The sequence below is a fragment of the Octodon degus genome, unplaced genomic scaffold, assembly GCF_000260255.1.
Source record: "Octodon degus isolate 3935 unplaced genomic scaffold, OctDeg1.0 scaffold00057, whole genome shotgun sequence".
NCBI classification, from domain to species: Eukaryota; Metazoa; Chordata; class Mammalia; order Rodentia; family Octodontidae; genus Octodon; species Octodon degus.
In genome coordinates, this window is record NW_004524633.1 from 2,154,284 (window position 1) to 2,174,874 (window position 20,591).

The 20,591-nt window shown below is 43.7% G+C and overlaps 1 protein-coding gene and 1 pseudogene across 7 annotated transcripts in view; one reads left to right on the forward strand and one right to left on the reverse strand.

The window, feature by feature from the left end:
- Dock7 (dedicator of cytokinesis 7) overlaps positions 1-20,591 on the reverse strand; it is a 246,024-nt gene that overhangs the window by 52,039 nt on the left and 173,394 nt on the right. For all 7 annotated transcript variants that reach the window (XM_023718310.1, XM_023718311.1, XM_023718308.1 and 4 more), the window contains 5 exons: positions 11,543-11,725; positions 11,320-11,455; positions 5,982-6,078; positions 4,280-4,376; positions 1,592-1,726 (listed from right to left, as the gene is read on the reverse strand). In XM_023718310.1, the coding sequence (XP_023574078.1) occupies positions 1,592-1,726; positions 4,280-4,376; positions 5,982-6,078; positions 11,320-11,455; positions 11,543-11,725 (648 nt within the window). The remainder of the gene's footprint in view (positions 1-1,591; positions 1,727-4,279; positions 4,377-5,981; positions 6,079-11,319; positions 11,456-11,542; positions 11,726-20,591) is intronic.
- Positions 20,071-20,591, forward strand: part of LOC105742508 — a 1,178-nt pseudogene continuing 657 nt past the window's right edge.

A 20,591-nucleotide genomic window follows, 5' to 3' on the forward strand; every position in this document is an offset into this window, starting at 1 on the left:
ACCTCCTGTATTTCCAGGAGAAGATAAACACGGGAAGTACACACCTTGAAGCGGTGGAGCAAAAAGTACTTTCATTCCCCGAAGGACAGACTGGCCTCCCTGGTCCGAACTGCTGTGTAACAACACAGCGACACCAGAGGCCGGCTTGTCACACCTGGCTGCACTGGCTCAGTGTGGGGCTGGGTATGGCGGTCCACCTGAGGACTGCTGCCCACAGCATGAAAGGAGAAACAAAGGAAGACGGCCCTGCTGGTTCTCCTGGAGGAGTTCGTTGCGCTGGCTTTCCTGCTACGAGTGCAGCTATTCCCGTCACTGGAGGAGCTTGGGACCTCGCTGTCACCAAGGATGGCTGTGGTACCTTTGGGGGAGCTCTGGTTCTTACTTTGAGCATCGCTTCCCAGCCCCAGCGCAGAGCCCTCAGCCTGCAAGGCGCAGATCCTTCATCCCGCTGGCGCAGACTTTCTAGCTTGTACCACTGACCTTTGGGCCTTCCCAGTGCAGATCCTTGAACAGACTCACAGGAGGCATTGTTGGGGGCTCCTGGTCCCCAGGTGGGCTTGTGGAGAAGTTGTCACGGGCTCTTGTTTTTGGCCGGACTGATGAAGCTGGACACTGCTGTGGGAGCCCACCCTCAGCTGGATTTTTTGGGTCTCTAGTGTGTGGAGATCTCCTGCACTCTTTTGTATTTGACTCTGTTTTTTGGTTTTGGTTTTTGTTTTTTTTTTTGCGGAACAAGGGATTGAAGTCAGGCCCTTGTGCTTGCCAGGGAAGCGCTTATTCCACGGAGCCATCTCCCCAGCCCCAGTATTTGACTCTTTGGGTGACTACTATAAAACAACCCTGTAAGTTATGTATCCTGTATTGAATTGTTTCCCTTGCAAACCCTTATTACAACAAAATACATATTAAATTCTTGGTAAATTGAGTTTAATGGTAACAAACAGAACAAGGTGAAGAGAAATTTCTTTTATAAATGACTTTGATGTACAGAAGGCTCACATATTTTGGACCAGACACTAGGTAATGGTGGTCTAAATAAGGAGAAACTCCTAAAGACAGGCAGCTGCAGAGAGCCCGTGTGGAATCGGGCGTCAGGCAATCATTTGCCCTTCTAGCCACACACGTGTTAAACAATGAATGTGTCTGCTCTGGCTTGTGTCTAGATGCCCCCTCAAAGCCTCGAGTGGTCACACACGTGGCTAAATCTAAAGTGCGTGACCAACTCGTGGTGCAGCACTAGCATTAAAGGTGGGCAATTACTGCATCAGTCTACTGACTGGTTTGGCACCACTCTAATCCTAGTAGCTGGGATACACTAGAAGGTGCAGAAGGAGAGCTCTACTACCACCTTCTGCTTGCAATGAACTGCTTCCCCCGTGTTGCCTGTCTGTACTCTGCCCAGGAGCCAGCTAATCGATTATGGCCTGAACTTTCTGCAGCTGTGAGCTAAATAAACCTTTCCCACCTTAATTTTGGGTGGTAAGAATTTTCTCTCAGCCTAGAGAAGAGGAACCAAGACGGCGTGGCGCGCAATGATCCCAGCAGGCACTGCCAAGCGAGCGAAGCCAGCTGGAGCGCAGCGCAGACCCACCTTGGAAACCAGGGCCCGCTGCGTGGCGAAGCAGTGCTGCAGGTAGAGGGCGCTCTGGTTGCAGGCCATGCTGTGGAGAAGCACCTTCAGCACTCCGCCAAGGATGCTTTCTTTGGATTCTGTCACGGAAACTGTCTGGGATTTAAAAATACATAAGTAAGGGCCAGCCAAATAGCTCAGCAGATTAAAGCACCTGCAAGCAGGCCCAGGGGCTAGGGTTTGATCCCTGGTCCTGCCGTGCTGGCCCCGCCCCCAGGGCATGCTGAGAAAGCAATTGGAACTGTGCATGGTGGTGCCTGCCTGTAATCCCAGCTCTTGAGAGGCTGTAAACAGGGGGATTACTTAGAGTCTGATCTAGTAGTGAGACTGAACACCGTGTAGACCCTTCCCTAACATACAAAAACAAACAAACAAAACCCAAAAGAACAAAAAAACAACAAAAACCTCCCCAACAACAACAAACAAACAAACAAAATACATAAGTATAATAAAGACGGATCTGCAACCTGGTTAGGGAGGTGAAATATGTATAAACATTTTTTAATGATAAGTAAGCTGAGCTGAAAAGACAGAAGGAAAAGTAGTTAACTAGGAGCTGGATAAGAGAAGGGAAAAGAATGGGTAGACTTTCAGCGTTCAAAAAGGAGGAGCAAGAGCTGGCAAGAGAGCTCAGTGGACTAAGTGCCTATTTGGGCAAGTGCAGGCCCGGGCTTCGATCCCTGGTACCACGTGCCCGGCAGCCCCGCCCTCAGGAGTGCTAAGCTTGTGACTGACTGAGTCCAGGCGTGGTGGCTTGCGCCTGTAATCCCAGCGCTGGGGAGACTGAAAACAGGAGGATCACTATGAGTCCAAGCTGTGTAGTGAGACCCTGCACAAAATACAAAAAAAAAAAAAAAAAGCAGCACAGACATAGGCGCAGAAACGCATTAAGTGTGCTCTGGGCAGCGGTGGTGCACCTACAGCACATGTGCCACCTCAGGCTGAAAGGCTAAAGGCCTTCCACCACTGCTGGGCATCTGTAAATATGTCCAGCCCGACGGGGCTCATGCTGTGACAGGGAAGCTGGCCCCGCACTGGTACTGTTCTCCTCCTTCACAATCGAAATCTCTGGGGTGGCTTTAATCCCAGGGACAGACATGTGAGCAGCAGGAGGAGGCTCGGCCCTGAGGTACACCCTTCCAGGTGTGCACACACACACACAGACACAACACAGAGAGGCTTGCACTCTGCAGCTGCACCTTCCTCCTGATGGAAACGTACCCACTCCTGGCTTCAAAGGGGCGGCGTACACGTACATCACGTACATCGGGTATCTGGGTTACTTTGTATACTCCAGGTACAGTTTCCAGGGCCTTCACTACCAATTCTTGGTAAATTTTTACCTTTTGAGGCAGTTTCACTTAATCAGTAAGTGCCTCGGTTAGGCTTAAACTTGTGACCCTACTGCCTCAGCTTCCCAGAGTGCTGGGGTCATAGGCGTGTGCGAGCTTTCTCTGCGGCGTTGTTTTTACAAGGTAGCTTCTAAGTCTGAAGTTTCCTACCTTTGTTTTTTGTTTATTTATTTGTTACAGGGTCTCCCTATAGCATTCTGACTCACAGTGATCCTCCTGTCTTAGCCTCTCCAGTGCTGGGATTACAGGCATACGCCACCATGCCCAGCTTCAGGGCTGGCACAGTATGTGGCAATGGAGATCAAACCCGGGTCCTTGCACTTGCCAGGCAGGCACTTAGACTGCTAAGCTATCTCCCCAGCCTTTGTTCTTAAATAATCAAGGAGGACTGGATTTTAAAAACTGTCACCAGGAAACGAACAATCTTATGGGAATGCAGAGAATGGAGCAGAAAGGCAGGAACAGAGGGAGACTGACAGGAGGCCTGCGGAACCTCAGAGATGGCCACAACAGTGCAGAGCCCTCGGGAACTGATTTAAATCCTGCTTTGTCCGCTGCCTAGCTATGTGATCACAGGCAATTAACATCCCTCTGGCGGACTGTTCAGGTTGACCTTAAATTTGCAGTCTCCTACCTCAGACTGCTGGTAGCAGGGCTACAGGCATGCGCCACCACAACCTGCACAGTTATTGTTATTAGCAGGCTAGTGCTGCCTAGAGGACTACTAATAGAGCCAACTAAGATGATTATACATAAAAAGCCTAAAGATGGACACAGTGGTGGATACCCAAACGATTGGGAGGCTGAGGCAAAAGGATCACAAGTTCAAGACCAGCTTGGGCAACTTACCAAGGTTGTCTGTCGGTCTACCTACCTACCTACCTACCTACCTAAATAAATAAACAGACTGAGGATGTAGCTCAGCGTGAAGGACTTGGGCTCAATCTCTAACACTAACAAAAAACAAAGCCTAACATTCTGCTGCAATATAAAGATTTGGAACAAACTTAGTGCATCCCTGATGTCTATGTGACTCTCCATTCACGCAGACATAGTACAGCAGGACAGGCAACTGTATAAACACCAGTGGCCGTGTGGAGGAGCAAAACTTCCCTCAACAGCTGGAGCCGTGCACAAAGGCAGAATCTATAATTTAAGAATCAAAGACTACTTTAAGTGAAGTTAAACTTTTAGGAGCTACTGATACTTACAAGCAATTGCATGGCTCAATAAATACCTTCCTCACAACCCTGATCTACCAAGCTGTACTTGAAATTCCCCTTCTTTGTGGACTTACCTGGACAACAATCTCTAATGTGTCTAAAATGATCAGGTTTGCTTCCGTAGCCAGGTTTCCATCAATTAATGCTTCATGTTCAATCTCTGCTCTTGACCTAATATGAAACAGAATAAGAAATGATGCTTCTCTCTTTTCAGGTTTTTTTTTTTGACTGGAACATGTTTACAGTATGCAACAATGGCACTCTGGATGGGGGTGGGAGCATGGACATGGCCTTGAACTCTTGTGCCCTCCTTGTTCTTTGTCTAAGTATCTTTGTAAAAGCCATAATTAATTAATTAATTAATTTTCGCAGAACCAGGAATTGAACTCAGGCCCTTAATTCTACTGAGCCATCTCCCCGGCTCAATTTTTTGTTTTTTTTCTTTTTTTTCTTTTTTTTGCGGTACCAGGGATTGAACTCAGGACCCTGTGCTTGCCAGGTGGGCACTTATTGTACTGAACTATCTCCCCAGCCCTTAAAAGCCGTAATTTAAAAAGATACACAAAAATGGAAACCTTGAAATCACCTCTCAAGTTTGCCTGGACAAAAGAGACCAGTGTGAGCAGCCCAGCAGCACGTTTCGTCCCCTGCAGCAGCACCGGGGCGGTGCAGCCTGGGACACGCAGTGTTCTCCTGCACAGAACTGACACTAGGTGGCACTGTGCATGCCTATACCTATACCTATGTTTATGACTCAGCATTCCAAAGACTTGCAGTGTATTTATTTTTATTTCTTGCATTTAGGACAGGGTCTGCAGGGTCTCACAACGAAGATCAGACTCATAATGATCCTTCTGCTTACAGCCTCCCAAAGCACTGGGATTACAGGCATGCGCCACCATGCCCAGTCTCAATCGCCATCTCAGCGTGCCCTGGGGAGAAGGGCCAGCACGGTAGGCCTGGGGACTGAACCCCACTGCCCCTACCCCTGCGTCTGCCTAAGCAAGCGCTTTAGTCTGCTGAGCTATTTGGCCGGCCCTTCAGTGTACTTATTTGGGATAAAATTTTTCATCCAGTTTCCTTTGATTTCTTTTTTAACTTCTTGGTAGTAATGGGAAATAAACCCAAGGCATTTGCACTGAGGTGCAACTCCAGGCCTGTGAGACAGTCTTGTTTTGTGGCTAAGTGGCCCAGGCTGTGTTTGACCTCCCAACCCTCCTGCCTCAGCCTCTCAGAACGTCTGCGGCAAGCCTGGATGAGCCAGTCACTTTATCCTCATAGGTTCTGGGACAGGCAAGCTCCTGGGGCTAACTTGTAAAGAGATGTCTGGCTCTCGGCTCCACGTGAGGTTCAGGCCAGGTACACACGCTGGGGACATCTCGGGAGTGGAGGGCAGGCCTGGGGGGTGCATGTGTGCTCTGGCAGTGACGCCATCGCTGCCTGTGGCCCTGAATCGTGGCTTGTCTCTCCTCCATTTTATTCCAGGCTCAAGGAAGGCAGACATTAGTTTTACAATTTTTTTGTAATACTTAAAATATTTAGTTCAGTATGGACTTTTAACCTAACGTTAAAACAAAACGATAAGTATTTTATCTTTTTCTGTTCCTTCTGGCAGCACTGCTGCAGGAGCACAGGAGCTGTGTGCACGTGAGGCCAGCGTGTGCAAGGAGCTAGAGCACAGCCAAGGCTTGAGTGTCTGACAGACATAACACTAAAGGCTTGACGTTGCACTCTGAAGTCAAAGAGGCCCAATAGAAACAAAGGCGATTCTGTTACTTGTCAAGCTTCTCCGTGTTCTGACGCCAGTGAGTCATGTCTTTTCTCCATCTCAGATTTTCTTGACTTCCAAAGGCACTGCCAGATGGGCTCCTCTCTGCCAAGCAAATTCCAAAGCCAATTTTAAGACATCATTTCAGTTAGACTATGGCATGTGTACTGGCAAATACACCTGCCATTAATTTTATTGTTGTTTTACCCTCTGCATAAGTGGGATGTTGTTTTTTATTTATATTTTCATAATCATTACAAATATATATTCACTATATGGGACATTCCTTGAAAAAAAAATACAGCCTTTAAATAAGTAAAGGTCTTTTTTTTTTTTTTTTTTTGTGGAACCGGGGATTGAACTCAGGCCCTTGCCCTTGCGCTTGCCAGGGAAGCACTTATTCCACTGAACCATCCCCCGGCCCCCCTGTAAGGGTTCTAATGCAGACTTTCCAAGGCCTTGAGTACTCCAGCCTTCGCTGAGGCTGCTCGCCTCTCTAGAGCTTTGTCTCCCTCCCACACCTTGTGGACTTCAGGCCTCACAACACTTCCTGTTACCCTTGCTCTTCCTGCGCACTATGGCTGGGCAGTGGTCTTTCCTGCTCCTGTCTTTCCTTGGTATTAATTTGCTTGCTTCACTCCACAGCAGTCATGACAGCAAGCCTGTAAGCTACCTAAGAACAGAAATGATCTCTATTTTGTCCAGCACTTTATGCCCAGCCTAATTAAACTTTCTCCCACTTACTGAGTGCTCAATCAACTTTTGCCCACTAAATAAATAGAATAGAAAGGATTCTTAAAGCAATTACTACTGCCTTTGTCTATATAAGAAAAAAAAGAAGAGAAAAGGAAAGAAAAGAGAAAGAGAAAGAATTTCCTTTGAGAAATTCCTAAGGTTGGGTGCAGACAGGGTGGTAGGGGCTTCTTGAAGGCAGGGGCAGTGGAATGGCAAAGCTGCTGAGAACTGGGGCAACGCAAACGCACCTTTCCACAGCAAGCCAGTCAGCCATCAAGTGCTCACTAGAAAACTAATGCTCCCTGCTGAAAAAGATTCAAGACTGCAAATTGCCTGGGAGGACAAATGAATGATGAGAGTAAAAATTCAGCATTCAAATGGAAACAAAAAATACCAAGTAATGCAATCACTTGTTATACAAATAAAGGACAAGTCAGTGTATTCCTTTTCTTCTCTTTCCCTTTTCATTTTTTTCCTTCTTCTTTATTTTGATTTTTTGGGAGAAATTTTATGAAAGAAAACCCCATACTTCTATTAAAATATCAGCAGAATAAATGTGATAATCTTGCCCCCCCCCCCAAGAATTGAGGATTGAACTCAGGCCCTTGTGCTTGCCAGGCAAATGCTCATTCTACTGAGCCATCTCCCTGGCCCTGATAATCTATTTTTCTATCATTTCTTTTTCCCCTAGAACATTACCACTCATTTCCTGAGTTAAAAACGCCTTGTGGCCAAATGTCCACAGGAACTACAAAGGCCTGATTTTTCTAAGACAAAAAAGAATTTCATAATTTATATTCACACCAGGATAGTTGTCCAAGAGCCCACACAGGTTTAATAGGTAACATGTATGTAACACAGCTTATATATATATTTTTTTTTCACAGCTTATATTTTATAGCAGTTAGTGGTTCTGTTTACTCTAGAAATAAGCCTTGGAAAGCACTGTGGTGTATAACAGCCCAGGACTTTGCTCTTTTCCCTCAGTCTCTGATCTCAGGCAAGCTATTTACTTCTGAGTTCTACTTTTTTCTTTCTTTCTTTTTTTTCATGGTACCAGGGATGGAACACAGGACCTTGTGCTTGCCAGGCAAGCACTTATTCCACTGAGCTATCTCCCTGGCTGAGTTCTACTTTCTTAATCTCAAAGAAAAAGATAATTATTCATCTGCCTAAGCAGGGGCTTTAATCCGCTGAGCTATCTGGCCATCCCAATATTTTTTAATTGTAGTGTTCTGATAGGTTCTTCGCACAGTGATCATTTATTCACTTTCTACAGGCTGCATACATTTGGAGTTAATAATAAAACTGACAACTGTCTTTGCCTATGAAGGAATTGTGAACTCCATTTTTTACTTTAGTTATACACAGTTTACAATGTACCTCTAGGTTCTCTTTTATCTTATAAATTAGGTATGACCCTCTAAAAAAGTATGAATGCCGAAGTCAGGCACAATGTACAACTATCAGTTTGAGCCCCTATTTTCATTCCTTTTGGACACAAACTCAGAAACAGAACTGCTAATTCACAGAGTCCTTTCACTCTGGGAGGGAGGTGCTGGGAATGGAGTAGACGGTCTCATGCATGCGAGGTACACGCTGGGCACAGTGCTCCTGAGCTACGTGTCCCACTGCGCCTATGCGTACACTAGTTGAAGGGGGGACCTGCCCAGGGTGACCTTGAATGTGATTAGCCTCCTGCCTCAGCCTCCAGAGTAGATGAGGTTGTAGGGCTACATATAAGCTAAATGTTCCCACAAACAGATCACTGAGCCATGGCCCTGATGTTAAGGAACTCTAAGAAATAGCATATGTGCAGCCCTCTACAATGTACACATTTTTCACATAAAAGGAGTGATCAATTCAGACAGAGAGTGAAGTTAAGTTCAACTGCCTATGTTGTAGAGCAGTAACAATAAGCTTCTCTTCTGGAAGGTTAGCAACCTAAGTTTGCAGACCAAAAATTAGAGAAGAAGGGCTGCAAGGACAGCCAACATTTTGGTCCTAGCCCTTCAAGGTCAGTGAAGACTCAGGACATAGGAGAACCTGTACTGTAACATCCTGTAACTCAGTTGTGCTCCAGATTTTCTGATCAAGGAGATTATGGGACCACAGAGGAAAGTGATCGATGATGTACAGTGTGCCTGGGGAGAGTCACATGGAGAGAAAACATTCTCTCAGGCTGTCACGGAGAGCAAACTGGTCAAGCAGTGACCATGACTCATCCACATGGCTGACACTGACAAAGGATCTACAAACTGTGGTACAGGGTAACAGGATAAATCCTGAGGGGATTTGACTGACCTTGTCAGATACAAAAGCTACACTTCTTGTTACATAGGTCTTGCTTTATCTTGGTCTTAACCATCCAGCAGAAAAGTATAAAAACGAAGTATAAAAAGTAAAGCCATATTAATAGGCTGAGCTGTAAAAGGCTCAAATCAACAAATTCCGACATTGCCAGTCTTACGGAAAACCCACTACTATTATGGACTACTGGACTATACTGGAATATTTTGCTGAATTCATGCACCTATAATAATTAAGTGACAATGGAGCCCAGCGCGGAAACCGCTGCGCTAGGTCACCACCTTAAGTGACAATGGAATACCCTTCTCTTTTTTTTCTGGTGGAACCAGGGATTGAACTCAGGCCCTTCTGCTTGCCAGGGAAGCACTTATTCCACTGAGCCATCTCTCCAGGCCCGGAATACCCTTCTCTGACAAAACTAAACAAAAAAAGGGGATACAAATGAACAACTATTTTGTATCTGTATATTCAAAATAGTTAGGATAGATATATAGCTATATTTTTTTAATTCAATGAATAGAAAGATTTGTTCTAATAGTGTTTGTAAACAGGATATCATATCTACATCCTGTACAATGAATAACCACTAAGACAACAATATGCAATGTATTAATTATTGAAACTGTGCTAGTAATTGGTTTTGAAACTGTCTCATTGCTATGTTTCTCAATAAAATTATTAAAACAAAATAAAAAATCTTAATTTTAAGATTAAGTAATTTCCCCATACATACTTATTATAATGACACAGGCTGACAGGAAACATATCCCCCACTACAATTATATTTTTAATTTCTTGTTGTAATTACATTAAGCTTTATTTGATATGTTTTAAAACTATGTTTCTTGTTCATAGTAGTTCACATCTTATTTTTTAGCGAAATAAAGATGACCATTTGTAAAAAAAAAAAAAAAAGTTTATCACAGTAACAGACACATCGCCATGAATCCTCCTCCAGATCTTCTCACACACTTCATACACTTATGCTTTCGTTACTGCCACTTGTGTCCCTGGAAATCCTCCTTTCTGAGTCCTTAGAGGTGTGGTGAATAATACGGCTAATGCTGCAGCCAGCTGCCATCCACAGGAAAGGCAGCTCCTAACAACACGACAGCGTCCTCATCCACTGCATTTTTTTTGTGGAACCGGGGATTGAACTCAGGCCCTTGCGCTTGCCAGGGACGCGCTTATTCCACTGAGCCATCTCCCCGGCCCCTCCTCTACTTCATTCACTAGACCTGGCGCCGTGTGACACTGGTTCTTCCCCAGAGTCAAGACAACACGGAAGGGTCAATGTGCTAACTCACCTCAGGACAGCAGGACAGCCACATAGCACAACTGCATAAACTCTGGGGAAGACTTCTTTTTCCTACTTCAGAAAGTGGTATGAGCAATGGGATAAATGTGTTTGAAGCCAGGGGTGGCAGCTGGAGGAGGATTAATGGCAGACTATCTTTTATTGTGATACTTATTATTAAAAATGTAAACATTAGGGGTCGGGGAGATGGCTCAGTGGAATAAGCACTTGCCTGGCAAGCGCAAAGGCCTGAGTTCAATCCCTGGTTCCGCCAAAAAAAAAAAAAAAAAAAAAAAAAAAAAAGGGAAAAATGTAAACATTCACTGTCTTTCAATTATGCTGTACACATGACCATTCCAAAGATGAGGAGATCAGTAAAGCACACTCTCTTCTGAATTCTCAAAACAATCACGAGCACACAAGGAAGCAGAAGGTGTAGAGAGTAAGGACTTGTGTGGCCTCCGAGCAGCAGACCTGGGATTAGGAGCAGACCTCAGGTGCCACCGCGCCGGCCTCTGCCCCGCAGCGAGCCTCTCTTCTCCCTCACACGGAGGTGAGGGGCGGTGCACCTGTCGATGACTGTGTAGACCGGAACCTTGTCAAGAGTAAAGAGATTCCACACAGACGAGCCCTGCAGGAGCCTACGGCCTGGTGATAGCAGGTCAGTGCCGAACAACCGAGACAGACACGTCACTTGGACAGGCTGCTGAGGATGGAGAGCTCTGCCTGTGTCTGCGTAGGGACATCTGGGAAATCTCTATGCCTTGAGCTCAGCTTTCCTGTGAATCTAAAACTGCTCCCCAAACAAGTCGGCTTTAAAAAAGGAGTGGGGGATAAGGATATTAATAATCACAGGCAATGGGTCCAATAAAGTGAGACTACTAGGAAGTATGTTCACCCCACTTACGTCAGCATCGCAACTTGTATGCTATGAAAAGTGAAACAGAACTGTCACAAGGAGACCAAAGTGGTCCTCAGAAGCGGGGCAGGCCCTGTGTACATACCCAGCTGGCCTCGGCTTCGGCGCACCATTTCCTGCCTGGCACCTATGCTCCCAAGAATGGCTTCTTCCAGTTTTGCTCTCATGTCTTTTGACTTTTTAAAGGTCAAACTGTTCATTCTTTCAAAAACTTTTTTCCCCTAAAATTAAAATATTAGAAGAGGCATTGAGAACATTTTCTTCTCTTTCCACATCACTTCCTCTGCAATAGTATTATGGGCACTTACTTTGTACTCAAAGCAAGATACACAGAGATAGAGAAGATCTAGTAGTCGATTTAGCTGCAAGACTGAGAGATCTGTGAACCATTTTTGTAGAACCGTCTCATCTGCGTTCTTAAGGACCCAAAGCAGACAGATCAAAAGGCTCCGACTTGATTCTGCTGAGAAGGTAGTATGCTGTCTGCCACTCTGAAAATAAAAAGCAATCAAATGAGAATGACTGTCATTTCTCGTTTTTGTTTGCCAAGTGTTTTCTTAAGACAATAAAATAAAAATCAAGATGTTTTAAAAGACCCATTTTCTTTAGATAATACTTGTATCAAACAGCCATATCGAATCTTACAGCTAAGACTTAAAGTTCAATGAAATGTTCCTGGGGAAATTTTGTTTTACTCAATGACAAGATTGCCAGCAGAGACTAAATAAATAAATGCTCATTCTTTTTTTTTTTTAATTTTTTAAATTTATTTGTGTGTGTGTGTGTGTGTGTGTGTGGCCAGCTCAGCCCACCAGGGGGCGGGGCCGGCTGGCGTGTGGTGCTGGGGGATTGAACCGCGGTTCCTGTGCTTTGCTTAGCTTAGCTTGTTCTAAGTAGGTGCTTTAGACCACTGAGCCATCTCACCAGCCCCAATAAATGCTCATTCTAACCGCAGTAAATATTGAAAAGAATGAACATGGATGTTAGACATGATAAGAATAAGGGAAAGAGCAGCTGAGGGGAGAGAGGCGTGCACAGAAAGAGGAGCGAGGGCTCCGCAGGCCCAGCGCTGCTGCCTCCGCTCCCACGGCACAGACATGATGGGGAGGTCTGAGGTCTCAGGAATGCCACTGCAACCTTTAGTCTGCAGGAGGATACAGCATGAGAAACTGAAAGCTAAAAATCAGAATTTGTTTACAGAATCACCAATTGGACATTTAACTCTGCACTTTATGTGTATTATCTAACTTGGTCTTCTAAGTGGTACCGAGCAGTTTGTGTCATCTCCAGATTACAGACAATTATACAGCATGGCAGTAACAATGATGAGGATACAGACCAACAGAACTGTGCAAGGCTTTTTCTTACATAACTCTCCCAACAATCTTAGGAAATTATACCAACAATTATTATTGCTGGTTTGCCACTTAGGAATCTGAGGGCGATGGAGTAGTATGTCGCAGGTCACACTCTAAGAGCTGGTGCGGTTCTAGTCCAGGCTGTCCAAATTCCAAAGTCTGTGCACCTCAGACATTTCTAAATAAGGAGTAGAAACCAGTGGAGCAGACACTGACAGGCAAGACACAGGAAAACTGAACACACTCAGTGCTAAGCCTGCTGTTCCCCTCTCCTGGCTATGTAAGAGTAGAGGCTGGCCCTTTAAGGCTTGCTCTGGGTGAGGTGGTGCTCTAAAAACTTCTGCACATTAATTTATTTATCCATGGGGCCAGGGAGATGGCTCAGTAGAATAGCGCTTGCCTGGCAAGTGCAAGGGCCTGTGTTCAATCCCCGGTTCCACACACACACACAAAAGGCCTAAATTTATCATACCTAGATCAAGTAAACTGGGCCATCAGAAGTGATTTATAGTACACCCTCTGGAGCACATGCTCAGCCATCACAAGCAAACCAACACCTGGTTCACACGTAGCCCCTCCTAGGAACACACCTCCATCTTGTTCTGGCTGCAAACCTGCCTGGCGCCTGGAGTGAGGCCTGGAGGCCGTGCTGGGCTCCTCAGCACACCCTTTGGCCAGCAAAGCTCCTTAGGCCTCGCCCGGCCTGACCATCAGCCTGTCTATTCAGAAGCTTTCAGCTGGCCCATTTTCAGTAATCTCAAGACTATTTTCTGTCAAAGCCTTTAATGATTTCAATGTTCATATATCTGATTCTCAAAATAGCCTGCTTTTTTAAAAGTTCCTCCCAATTATTAAAAATACCAATGATTACACTCAGTCTGAGTTCAATTCCTAATCAGAATAAAAAGATAACAAAGAAAAATAAACTATATACAGATGGCAAAATGTACGAAAAGCAAGAACTACTTGGGTAATGCTGATATGGTAACCTAAGCAAACCTAAATTTCTATTTTAAATAGAAAAAACAAAACTTGGAAAACTGAAAAACAAATTAGAGAATAGTCAATGAAGAACTCAATATTTTAGATTAATGAAGTATTAGGTATAGCTAGGGAAAGAATTACACCAAAGAAGACAGATTAAAAGAAACAATCTACCGGAAGCACTCATTAACAACGAGATGGGTTTTCCAGCCAGGTGTGATGACATGCCTATAATCCCAGGTACTCAGGAGACTGAGGCACGAGGACTGCAAGTCAAGGCCAGCCTGCTCAACTTAGCAAGAGTTTGTCTCAAAACTCAAAAAGAATTAGGGGTGTTGCTCAGTGGTAATGCATACCTAACTTCAGTCCTCAGGACTGCTGAAAGAAGAGAAGGATGGATTGGCATAAGGAGGGTACAGGTTGTAACAAAAAGGACTGACATGCTTCCCTGGAACACAGAAGAAGAGACAGAATGGGATAAGGGCATCTGGGGGCAGATGATAGCTAAAAATTTTATTGTTCTTTTTTTTTTTTTTTTGGCAGAACCGGGGATTGAACTCAGGCCCTTGTGCTTGCCAGGGAAGCTTTTATTCTACTGAGTCATCTCCCCGGCCCCCAAATTTTATTGTTCTGATGCAAAATACAACATAGAATAAATGTAACACTACGCTCATGTGTGAAACCACAGAAAACCAATCCTAAGGTAATGAGGCAAACAAAAGGCAGACCGTTTTCAAAGAATCAAAGACCAAATCACAGTGACTTATGAAAAAGTTGCAATAGAAATGAAAAGAGAGGGAGAAGATGTCCTCAGCCTGAAAAAGAACCCAAGAAACTCTAAAACTATCTCCAAGAACAACAGCCAAATAGAAGCATTTTCTAGTAAGCACTGAGTTCACCACAGGTAAACTATAGGACAGAAAATTTTAAAGAATGTGTTTCACAAAGAAGAATAGTGAGTCAAAGTTCTGAACACAGAGGCAGACTTAAGTGAGAACTGGTTCCATACAGACACAGTAAAAATTCTAACAGTAATAATTCCTTGTAAGGTTTACCAATACATACAAGTAAAAATGTTTTAAGTCTAAATTGGGAGAGGTACAGCCAACTTATTATAAAATCTTAGCACTGATCAATGTGAAAGCCAAGATGTGACTAGCATTAGACAGGACAATTTAAAGGAGCATTTGTGATTTCCAATGTAATCACAAAAACAGAAACAAATGGTACAACCTTCAAAGTAGTAGGGAAGAATAACCAGAATGAAGAAAGAACAGAATGAAAAAAAAATACAGAAGACAAAACATACATGAGACAATACAAAGTTGAATATGAAATGCTAATATGCTAAATTTTAAAATGTAAGACAAAAATCTAACTATATACTGCTTATAAAAGAGACACATCTAAAACATAAGGATATAAATATATTAGAACTGAATGGTGTGGAGGACCCCCTGAGCAGCTCTCCTTGAAAGAAGAGCGACTGTCTCCATCTTCACTGAGCCTGACCCTGTTTCCTCCCATTGATATGTACAGAGCTGGCTGGGACTCCTGCTTATCCTTCAATTGGCTTTAGCAATGTGTTCTGGTCTAACTGAGGTGCTGGTGATACTCTTTGAAGGTGGTGTGAGTGTTTCCCTGGTAACCTAAACCTGCTGCTCTTTACTGTGACCTAGGTGGAGACAAGACGAAGAGCCAATGCTTTGTGCCGCCAGCTGGGATAGAGCCTTGAGACAGAGGCTATGACTTCCTGGGGCTTGAAAGACTACATCAAAGCTGAAGCACCAGACACCGCCCCCCCGAAAAAAAAAATTAGATACTATCCCAGTAGCAATAACAAAAGAAGGGTCATTCAGTACTCCAGAAATTTGGACCCAGTTAAGCTAGTGATATTTAATTCAAATCAGACAAACAATGATCCCACTACCAGGATGGGTGCAAGGCAAGACCCGAGATGCCTCATACAAAGAACCACTCAGAATTCAAAATTAGATTTACTACTGGCTTCTTGCCTTAATTTGTTAGGGGGGGGAAGCCAAATTTAATTCCCACTGAAATTTCTACTCTAGTCCTTAACTCCACATGTGAACCTGGTAGTGATGAGCCTTTAAGCAAAGAATTTGATTTTTCCCAGAGTATTTTGGTTTCTAGACCTATTTGTGACATTATGTTTAAAGGGAAATCTTTTATTGGATGGATGGATTCTGGAGCTGATGTCACTATAATCAATAGCCAATCTTGGCTGCCTGCTTGGCCAACTGGACCCGCCTCTACAGCTCTGATAGGCTTAGGATCTCCTCTGTCTCCAAGACTGTGCTGCCTCTTTCATACATTGGCCCTGATGGACAGAAAGGTATTATAACACCATTTATCGCACCCATTCCAGTCAATCTATGTTGCATAAACCTCATAAAAGAATGGGACACTCTCTTACTTACTTCAGAGCCTCAGAGTTGTGTGTTACCAAATAGCAGGATGATGGCTAGGATGGAATATCAAGAAAGCAAAGGCTTAGCTGACAACTTGCAGAGCTGTACTCTTACAATTCTGCTTTTTTTGGTGGAACCGGGGATTGAACTCAGGCCCTTGTGCTTGCCAGGGAAGCACTTATTCCACTGAGCCATCTCCCCGGCCCCACAATTCTGCTTTTAGTTGAACAAAAAAGATATAAAATTGAATTCATAATGAAGGCCACTGATACTCCACAGGAAAAGTTAAGGATTTCATCAACATTGGTAAGAGAACAACTGCAATTGAGTCACTCAAACCTACTTTATTGCAACTGTTTTTAGAATTGCTAGGAGCTGTATTAAGTAGAACTGCTGCATTCTTTCTTGATCTTATTAGATCTCTAATCTCCTAGGTTTGTTGTCATCGGTTAATTACAATACAGATGTTACTGTAAATCTGATTTTTCACTTCTGATAAAGCAAGACAACCCCATAAATTTGTTTCTCAAAATTCTAAACCTTTGCAAAAAGAATGTAAAATGATCAGAGCACAAGCTAGACAGATCATCATGTCATGTTCTGCTTATCTGCTCATTCCTAGGCCTATTCCTTGGCAAAGCTACAAGCCCAAAGCTCTTAGAACCAACTGATCATGGCAAATGATTGTTACCCATATATCCTCTTTTAACATACTTAAATATATTCATGGTTTTATAGATATGTGCTCACATGTGCCCCATGTTATGTCATATAGGTAAACAAAAGCAATGTGTCTAACAGTGCTGTACATCAGCCTTTCCTAACTTAATGTTACAAACATTAAAACCTGATATTGGTTCTGCTTACATTAGTAAAAATTTTAAGAGTTTTTTGACAACTGGAAGATAAAAACATGTTACAGAGGATGCCATATGACCCCCAAGGTCAAATGATAACTGAACACATATGTCTTAAACTAAAAAATCAAGTAGTCAAAAAAAAAGGCGAACACAGAGTCAAAACTTTGCTACATATATTTTAACTTTTCTTAATATGGCTTGGTGTGATCTCCAAAAAGGTGTTTGGAATGGTCTGGTATCACTTTTATTTTTTATTTTTTTGGCATCACTTTAAATTGGGGCTGAGGTTATGCTTATATTTCCACAGAAAATCAAGAGATATGATCATCAGAGCTGTTCCGTGGCCAGAACCAAACCCATCTACACAACACATCAAGCTCTCTCCCGAGACCTCAAGCAATGAACCTGACAGCACGTCCTCCACCTTCCTGGGAAGGCCTGCAGGAGACCATTTGTGAGGCTTGCCACCTAGTTAACTGCCACAGTTTGGTTCAGTCACCTGATAATATTCTCTTTACAATGCCTAACCTTATAGCAGCTTCTCTGTGTACTCCTTTGGTTCAAGGAGAAGTGTATTGGGCCTACATACCTAATGCATCCTGGCTTAGACCTCTTACATGGATGGACAGGCCCTCAGAGGTTTTCCATTCTACAAAGAGTAATACCCCTATATATATATTATTCTGCCTGGCCTACAAATTTTAATGCATTTACAAGAATAGACTAAGCTTAGTGTAGCCCATCTACAACAAGATGCTAGCCTTTGCATGTCGGCTGCAGATCAGACTTGGGAAGAACAACTGTTTAAAGGTCAATTTGCCTTACTAACACTACATTCTATTCTGTTGGATTGTAACCTTGTAAGAGATTTAAAACCTACCATTCCTGCCTATATTCCAGAAGCTCACGCTCCTCATTTTGAGGAGGGTGATTTGGGCACATGGCAGACTTGCAGGGATCCACACCATGGACAAGCTACATGCAAATATAATTATTCCTTTATAGACTGGTCCCCTGCAGGATTCCTTCTAGGACAGATCGAGATTGGCACAAGATTTCTTTTACAGACTCCTCCGACTGTATCATGATCTCAGAGGCCTTCTCCAATGTTACATGGTCAGGTAGAGGCCTCAATCCTCCCATCCTCAGACTCATTTTTAGTGACAAAACTGGGCCCATACAACGTACTTTATGGAATCTAGCCCTGCGTTTTCATGGTGGACTACTGCACACTGGGCATCTGCAACTGAGAGCTGGAGGAAAAGTTAGAGCAGTATTACAAGGACATACATACATAAAGGTAAACATGTGCTCATGGTCCTCAGGTACTACTAGAAAGAAAGAATGGCAACCAAATATGTTCTCATGTATCATATCTGAACATCCTTCCAATGACTCCACAGTGGTGATCATGGTCAGGATGCCTGGAGCTTGGCTTCCAGTCAGTCTAACAGGGTCATGGTGTCATTCACTTAGTTCTTTCTTGGTAGAGACATTAATTAAAAGAGTTATCAATTGGACTAAGAAGATGCTTGGATTATAGCAGGGACAACCTCCTGGGTGCTTTCGATGGCCTGTGCAGTTATTGACTCTATGACGTTAGCTCATTCCATATTAACTGCTCACCTTGTAGACGACTGGACAAGAATTTGTGACAGCAGGAAATTCAGCAAAATATTAATATGAAGTTAGTAACCCAAGCAAGCATTCTAGAAACCTCGGCCCTTTGGATGGAAGATCATAGTGAAAGTTTATAATTACAACAAGGTTTAAAATGTCACTATAATATAACCCACTTTTGTATCACCCCATTACCATAGTACAGAAGTCTTCATCCTTGGGAACTAATCAAGAAACATATATGGAACTATCCATCAAAGTATTACTTTGGATATAGATGATCTTTAGAGAAAAGTATTGCTAATGTCACAGCAGATGGCCACTACTGATGCCCAGATTAAAGACTGGGGTAAATTTGCTGACGCTTTAGAGCAGTTGAATCCATTTGCACATCTCAAGGCTCATTTTTAGATTTATATTGGAATTGGTGTGCTCATTCTCTTGTTTAAAGTGTGTCACGGAGGATTCTCAGCCCAACAACAACTACGGGCTATGCGGCCACAACTGACCTGACACTGCTCCAGCTTCTTCAAAACAAAGAAGGGGGAACTGTGGAGGACCCCCTGAGCAGCTCTCCTTGAAAGAAGAGCGACTGTCTCCATCTTCACTGAGCCTGACCCTGTTTCCTCCCATTGATATGTACAGAGCTGGCCAGGACTCCTGTTTATCCTTCAATTGGCCTTAAGCAATGTGTACTGGTCTAGCTGAGGTGCTGGTGATAGTCTTTGAAGGTGGCATGCATGTTTTACCTGGTAAACCTGCTGCTCTTTAATGTGAGCTGGGTTGAGACAGGATGGTAGAGCTAATGCTCCGCGCTGCCAGCTGGGATCGAGCCTCGAGACAGAGGCTATGACTTCCTGGGGCTTGAAAGACTACATCAAAGCTGAAGCACCAGACCATGCAAAACATCAGTTACTATTTCAATAACATAATGCAGATTACTTTCTCTGCATATCCTCTCTGCATATGGCAGAGGTAAATGTAGGCCATCCACCTAGCTCAGCTCACAGTACTCACCTACTTCCTACAATTCTCGATCATTCCTCCTCAAGCCACTCCTCCACTGAATAAAACTGGGTGAGGCCCTGGGTCAGTCTCTTTGTTCCAGAAAGCCATCTTCATGGCTGGACTTAGGGCCCCTTGGCTCCCCAATAATTATAAATATGTTTTAGTGTCTTTATTTTCATGTGGGTTGCACTGGGAGTGGTAGATTGGAATAAACTTGGTGGGATTCCAATAACATATCTTTGGGATTACAAATATTAACTTCTTCGACCGAGACGAGAACCAGGAAGGGACTCCTACAGAATGGAATCATATCATATAATACTGGGCAAAAGAAACATACAGGAGCTATACTTTTAAAAATAGCACTATAGTTCATGTTGATAAATGGTGCATTACACCAAAAAGACATAACAATTTAAGCTGTTACATATTTTATAATCACGACACAAGGGCCTGGGGAGATAGCTCAGTAGAATATAATCAGGACACAAAAGAACACAAAGTCTGATACACCTGGAGAAACGACAACGCCCATTTGTAGTGGGTCCACATTAAGAATAAGAAAAATTGGGGTAACGTCAGGGGCGGTCACGCAGTGTAAACGGAAACGCTAAGCTGTGTGAGTTTGTGTAGGCTATCTCTGGGACGCCATGAGCCGGCTCCAGGATGACTATGACCCCTATGCATTTGAAGAGCCTAGCAACGAGGAGCCAGCTTTGAGCAGCTCTGAAGATGAAGTGGACATACTTTTACATGGAACCCCTGACCAGAAACAAAAACTCATCAGAGTGTCTTACTGGAGAAAGTGAGTCCTCTTGTGAAGATGAATTTGAAAAAGAAATGGAAGCTGAGTTAAGTTCCACCATAAAAACAATGGAGGACAGGCTGTCTTCTCTTGGAACAGGGTCTTCCTCGGGAAATGAAAAAGTTGGAATAGCTCCAGCAAAGTACTACGACGATATACATTTTGATTCTGATTCTGAGCATGAAGACGAAGGAGCACAGGTAAACAAGAAGAAAAAGAAGAGACAGCACAGGATTCCAACAAATGATGAATTGCTGTATGATCCTGAAAAAGATAATAGAGACCAGGCC